Source organism: Vombatus ursinus, unplaced genomic scaffold (genome assembly GCF_900497805.2).
Source record: "Vombatus ursinus unplaced genomic scaffold, bare-nosed wombat genome assembly UNPS02014768.1, whole genome shotgun sequence".
Lineage (NCBI taxonomy): Eukaryota > Metazoa > Chordata > Mammalia > Diprotodontia > Vombatidae > Vombatus > Vombatus ursinus.
The window spans coordinates 29,160,176-29,167,117 of NW_020954546.1; the positions used below are offsets into that span (position 1 = coordinate 29,160,176).

Genomic DNA, 6,942 nt, shown 5'->3' on the forward strand with positions numbered 1-6,942 from the left:
CAGGTATCTTTACATATGTTGTCTCGTTTGATTCTCACAACCATCTGGGGAGGTAGGTGCTACTGTTATCTCTACTTTACAAATGAATAAAGTGAGGCACAGGGAGGCTAAATAACTTGCTCAGAATCACACAACTAGTAAGTGTCCTAAGCAAGATTTGAACTCAGACTTCCTGCTTTGACATCCAGTCCCCTATCCACTGCACCACCTGGCTATGTAGAGTCTTAATAAATGCCTGGTGATCGATTGGAATAATAGAGCAAGTCAGGTGCTTGGATGGTTTATGAATGGCTTGGGGCAAAGATATGAACTAGATAATAACTCGTATTTCTGTACTGTTTTAAGGTTTAACAAAGTAACAAAGGTTTGACTTTTCTCATAGTGGGAGTGTGGCTTAGTTGATAGAACTCTGGATTCTTTGGATAGAGTCAGGATGACCTAGGTGCAAAATCTACCCTTGGAAAACTCCTGCTAACTTGGTGACCTCCATCAATACAGGCTGGTACCTTCTCTGAAACTGTATAGTCTTAGAGCAAACTTTATGGTCCATAATCTTCCTTTTGCTCGTAGACACCTTTGACACTTTGGTGAAACTTATGGACCCCTTTTCAGAATAATGGTTTCTTGAATTAAAATTCTTTTCAATCAAGAAAAATCCCACCCGCCCTTCCCTCTGTATTGAGGGAGAAAAGATTTTTATTGTAAATATGTGTAATCAAGCAAAATCAATTCCCACATTAGCCATGTCCAAAAAAATACACCTCAATCTATCCCTTCGGGAGTTGGTAACCTTTGTCAAGAGATAGGCTACATGCTTCATCAAAGGTCCTCTGGAATCATGACTGGTCATTCTGTGGATCAGGCTTCCTAAGTGTTACAAAGTTGCCTCTTTTTACAGTATTGTTGTTGCTGTATACCTTGTGGTCCTGCTTCTGCTAACTTGACTCCACATCAGTTCATACAAGTCTTCCTGGGTTTCTCTGAAACCATCGCAGAAGAATATTTTAAATGCATAAAATAAAATACATAGGGAGACAAAAGAAACCAACTATATTGAAATACAGTCATCCAAATATCCTTTAAAAATAGCATTTATGGTTAAGACCCCTAAATCTTTAGAGTTGCCTGGAGCATTGCAAGGTTAAGGGACAGCTCAGGGTCACACAGCCAGTTTATGTCAGAGGTCAAACTCAAACCCAGGTCTTCCTGGCTTAAGACCAGCTCTCTTGTCTTTATCCCCATTTTACAGAGGAGACTGAGGCTGAGAGGTGAAGTCACTTGCCTATGGTCAATGAAGCTGGGATTCAAACCCAAGTCTCTTTTGGCTCTAAGTTCGAGGACTTACACTTACTGACTTTTGATTACCTTTGTAGGACCCTCCTGGCTCAGGGACCTAACAAAGCTAATGGCTGCCATCTATTTGTAAGGTTTGCAAAGAGTTTAACAAATATTACCTCACTTGATCTTTACAACAACTCTGAGAAGTAGGTGTTTTTATTATGTCAAGTGCCAAATCTGGCGTCTGGAAGAACTGAGTTCAAATCCAACCTCAGACACTTACTAGCTGTGTGATCCTGGGCAAGTCACTTAACCCTGCTTGCCCCAGTTTCCTCATAAGCTAGAGAAGGGAATGGCAAACCACTTCAGTATCTTTGCTAAGAAAACCCAGAAAAGGGGTCTTGAAGAGTCAGACATGACTGAAAAATGACTAAACAACAACATAGAGACTGAGAAGGGTTAAGTGACTTGCTCAGGGTCACACACCTAGTGTCTGAGGCAAGATTCAGACTCAGGTCTTCCTGACTCCCAAATCCATCCCCAAAGTCACCTAGCTGCCCAGGGTCTTATTTGGCAAGGTCATTCCCAATAACTGGCCCCTACAGTCAGACCTGAAAAGTATCTCGCCAAGACGTCTGGGCCTCTGCCACCCTTTTCTCCCTGTCTCCATCACCTAGTAAAGAAAGGGCTGATAAGCCTGAGGGCATTTTTCCTGTGGAAATTTCTGCACATTCACCACGGCCTACCTAGCCAGTCACCGCACATCTCCCCTGCAGCTTCTCTGAGCCCCTGGGCTGTCTCTCCCAGCTATTTTTAGCCTCCTGTGCCCTTCCTGGGAAGCCCTGGTCATTGATCACACTTAATGGGGGAGAGGACGATAAATTAACCGCCTATCTCTGGAGCTTTTTTCCACCCAGGCCTGAAGTTTGCCTTCCTTGCACCTGTTTTCATCACCCTTTTCCTCTCCTCCAGGGATGGCGCCAGGCCTCTCTCTTCAATGCTTTCTTTTCAAGGACATTTTCCCCCTAAAACCCCCCCCCCAGAAGATATCTGTTAGCCTTTTTTTCATTTACCTCTGTTCTAGTGGGGCAGGTTTGGGAAGGAGGGGGAGAAGAGAAGGAGGCAGCAGCTAAAACAGTTGGAGTTTCTGAGTTCTTGCAGAGGGAAAAGGGGGGAAGAGCTGGGGGAGAAGGGAAAAAAGCCAATTGTACAGAATTGCTCCAAAAGCAAGAAGGAAGGGGAAAATAGCATTTATTAAGTGCCTACTATGTGCCAGGTGCTGTGCTAAGCATTTTACGAATATTATCTCATTTGATCTTCAAAACAATCCTTGGAGGTAGGTACTGTTATTAACCCCATTTTACAGATGAAGAAACTGAGACTGAGAGAGGCTAAGTAGCCTGACCAGAATCATACAGCCAGGGACAGCTAGGTGGTGCAGTGGATAGAGCACCAGTCCTTGAGTCAGGAAGACCTGAGTTCAAATCTGGCCTCAGACACATAACACTTCCTAGCTGTGTGACTCTGGGCAAGTCACTTAACCCCAATTGCCTCACTAAAAAAAAAAAAAAAAAGAATCATACAGCTAGTAAGTGTCTGAGGCTGGATTTAAACTCAGGTCTCCCTGACTCCAGGTCTAGTACCCTGGACACCTAGCTGCCTTATAAAAAAGAAATACTCCCGTTTCACAGACCCTAGGATTATACTGGATCATGGATTTTTGAGCTGGAAGTGACCTCAGAAGTTATCTTGTCAAATTCTCTCATTTTACAAAAAAGGAAATTGAAGCTCAGATTTGCCTACGATCACACAGCCAGTAAGTATCTGACACAGGAGTTGAGCCCAGGTCTTCCTGACTCTATCCATTATAACATACTGCCTCCCAAAAGATGGGTGGTCTGAGACATAGGAGAGACAGAGTTGTGGAGTGGCTAGAATTCTGGAGTTCAAGGTATGGATGCAAATTCTTCCTTAGCTGTGTAATAACAGGCAAGTAACTTAACCTCAGTTTTTTCCTCTGTAGAATGGGGACTTGCACCACCCACCCACCTCACAGGAGTGTGGTAAGGAGAGTGTTTTGCAAACCTGAAAGTGCCACAGAAATATGAGTTATGCTTATTATCACTCAACATTCAAACTCAAGCTCCTGCCCTGTTCTTCCCTGCTCTTACCCATTTAAAAGACAAGGAGGAACTTCCTTTTGTCTGAGCTTCTTAGACACAGGCTCAGGCCGCCTGTGGGAATTGGCATTTCTGAGAAGTTTGCCTGGGCCATAGCAGGGGGACGCTCTTATTCGAATAGGGGGTTTTGTTTCCTCTTTTCTATGTGCACCCTCAGTGCTTAGCACAGTGCCTGGCACATAGGGACAACGAGTGGGCCTAGGATTTCACTGGCATAAGGAACTCTCAGATGAGGGAACTCTCTACCAATGTCAGTTTGGCCCCTTCTTTGAAACCTAGAGTCTTAGACAATGACGTAAGATACTGACTTGCCCAGGGTCAGAAAGCTGGTATGTGTCAAAGGCAGACCTGAAGCCAGCTCTTCCTGGCCCTGGGGCCAGCTCGACCTCTTCTGCCACAGCTGTCTCCACTCATTGCTAGGAAGTGCTAACATATGCTTGCTGGCTGACGCACTCACTCACTTATAGTGAGGTTTCAAGACAGCTGGCTCTGATGCTGTCTTTTAGTCACACATAGAATCTTAGTGTTTGAGCTGGAAGGACATGGTTATTGTTCCATAATTCAGTTGTGTACAGCTCTTCGTGACCCCTTGGACCATAGCACACCATTGCTGCCCATAGAGTTTTCTTGGCAAAGATACTGCGTGGTTTGCCATTTCCTTCTCCAGGCTCCCCAACTGTATCGATGAGGGAATCGAGATCCAAAGGGGAGAAGTCATGTGCCCAAGACCCAGTGGTCAGTAGTAGAACTAAAATGCAGACCCAGTTCTGACTGTCGGATCCTGGATATAGAGCTGGAAGGGGCCTTAAAGACCATTTAGTCTAACCCCTTCTCTTTACAGATGAGGAAACTGAGGCCCAAGGAGGTTACAAGTGACTTCTGCAAGATCACCCAAGTGTCAGAGGTGGGATTCCTGGTCCAGTTTTATTTCCAGGCCTGGCCTAAGGGAACAGAGAGGGGGTTATCTATGAAACTCGAACAGCAGCTAGCACGGCCCTCACCAGGAAGAGTCAAGGTCTACAAGAAGTCGAGGAGAGGATCATGACCTAGAAGGGAGCCGGAGATCATCTAGTCTAACTGCCTCATTTAGCAAGGAAGGGAAGTGAATTTTCAAAAGTTGCACAGGGAAATGGTGCAATGAATTTGAAGTCTACTCCTCTGACGCTGCATCCAGTCCTCCTTCCACCATACTCCACATTGTCTCATAAGGAATCAGGCAATAAATTTAAAGAAGATGGAAGAAACACTGGCCCCTCTGGGTTGTATTCTTGTCTACAGTTTTGGGTTGGAGTTTAAGGTGGTTGATAGTTTTGGTGTTCTCACAGCTTAGTGTTGTTGTTCAGTCATTTCCAATTCTTCTGGACCCCATTTGGGGTTTTCTTGACAAAGATACTAAAGTGACTCTCCAGCTCATTTTACAGATAAGGAAACTGAGGCAAACAAGGCAAGTGACTTGCCCAGGGTCACACAGCTAGTGAGTGGCTGAGGCTGGGTTTGAACTCACAAAGATGAGTCTTCCTGACTCCAGGCCTGGCGCACTCTCCACTTTGCCACCTAGCTGCCATCTACTTAGTGTAGGGAGGGATAGAAAGACAAAGAGAGCTAGAGAGAGGACTGTGATAGGAGAGGCATGATGTCTAGGAATAAAGAGGTGATCATGTCACTGCGCCTGGTTAGGCTTCATCTGGAAGACTGTCTGGTTCTGGGCTGCACAGTCTAAAGAAGCTACTTAAAAGCTGGGCAGCATCTGGAGGAGAGCAGAGAGGATGGTCAATTCAATTCAGTTCAATAAACATGAACCCATGCCATCTGAATTTCAGTTGGAGGAAATGGAAGGAAGGAAGCAAGCATTTACTAAGTGTCAGACACTGTGTTAAGCGCTTTACAAATATCTCATTTAATCATCACAACAGTCCTGGGAGGTAGGTGCTATTTTATTTCCCATTTTACAGTTGAAGAAACTGAAGCAGACAGAGGTTAAGTGACTTGCCCAGGGTCCCACAGCTAGTAAGTGTCCGAGGTCAGATTTGAACCCAGGTCTTCCTGACTTCAGGTCCAGGGCTGTATTTTCTTTGACTCCTAGCTGCCCAGGTGTTTCCCAGATGAACTGGGAATGTTTATCCTGGAGAGGAGAAGCCTGAAGGGGTATGGGGAGACATGATCACTCTCTTTAAGTATTTGAAAGGCCATTGGGCGTGTGTGTGTGTGTGTGTGTGTGTGTGTGTGTGTGTGTGTGTGTGTGTTGGAGGGTTAGATTTGTGCTTTTGGGTCCCTGAGGAAGGAACAAGGAACAAAGGGAAGAAGGTGAAGAGGCAGATTTAGGCCCGATGTCGGAAAGTTAAAGTGGAATGGGCAACCTTGGGAAGTGTGAGTCTCCTCCCACTGGAGGACTTAATCAATGACTAGATGGGATGACCACTTGTGAGGGATGTTATAATATGGATTCTTTTTTGGCAGTAGGTTGGATTAGCCAATCTTTGAGGTCCTTTTCAATTCTGAAATTCTGTGATTCTGTGAAGTTGGAGAGAATGCCATGAGATGGAAAACGTGTGTGGAACCAATGAATAATTTAGCAGGTTGATGCAAATACAGGTGGAAGCATAAAGCCTTTTCCTCTCCCTGAGCTTGCCCAGAAGATTGAGTTCAAAGTCACTGGAGTCTTATCCCATTGAACAGGTTCACCAGCAACCGTGGAACCTCAGTGCTGGTGAGGACAGTAAGGCTGAAGGAAGGCAAGTCTAAGAATCTCCAATGTCTTTCCCACAACAGGTTCTTTGGCAGTGTCCGTGGCGGACATGACTGCGCCAGTCGTTGGCTCCTCTGGAGGGGTCTATGCACTTGTCTCTGCCCACCTGGCCAACATTGTGATGGTAAGCACCCTCCTACCCTAACCTACTTCCTGCCCACCTGTTCCCACCTTCCCCAGGGTTCTCAAACACAGTTGAACATATTCTTTTTCCTTCAAAAATATTTCTTTTTACAATGACCCTGGATTCAGGAGGACCTGAGTTCAAATCTGGCTTCAGACACATAACCCTTACTAGCTGTGTGACCCTGGGCAAGTCACTTAACCCCATTGCCTAGCCCCCCAAAAAATATTTCTTTTTAAAACCATTTTGGACTTAATGAACACACACACACACACACACACACAAACTGAACATTTCCATCATCTATTATTCTTGTGTTGGTGCCAGGACTGTAGTCCTTACTTACCCCCATGTCCATTCCAGTCACCACTTAACCCCAAGCCCCTAGAGGAACCTAACCTGTGTAAAGTCCATGTCTCTCTGTCTCTCTGTCTGTCTGTCTCAATCTCTCTGTTTCTCTGTGTTTCTCTCTCCTCCTCCTCCTCCTCCCCCCTTCTCCCTCTTTCCTTCTTTATTATATCTGTCTTTCTGCCTCTTTGCCTCTGTCTGTCTCTGTCTGTCTCTGTCTCTCTCTCTCCCCCCTCCCCCTTCTCCCTCTTTCCTTCTTTATTATG

The 6,942-nt window shown here is 45.4% G+C and overlaps 1 protein-coding gene across 2 annotated transcripts in view; it reads left to right on the plus strand.

The window, feature by feature from the left end:
* Positions 1 to 6,942, plus strand: part of RHBDL3 (rhomboid like 3) — a 65,348-nt gene that overhangs the window by 45,330 nt on the left and 13,076 nt on the right. For both annotated transcript variants that reach the window (XM_027862191.1, XM_027862192.1), the window contains one exon: positions 6,228 to 6,328. In XM_027862191.1, coding sequence (XP_027717992.1) covers positions 6,228 to 6,328 — 101 coding nt within the window. The remainder of the gene's footprint in view (positions 1 to 6,227; positions 6,329 to 6,942) is intronic.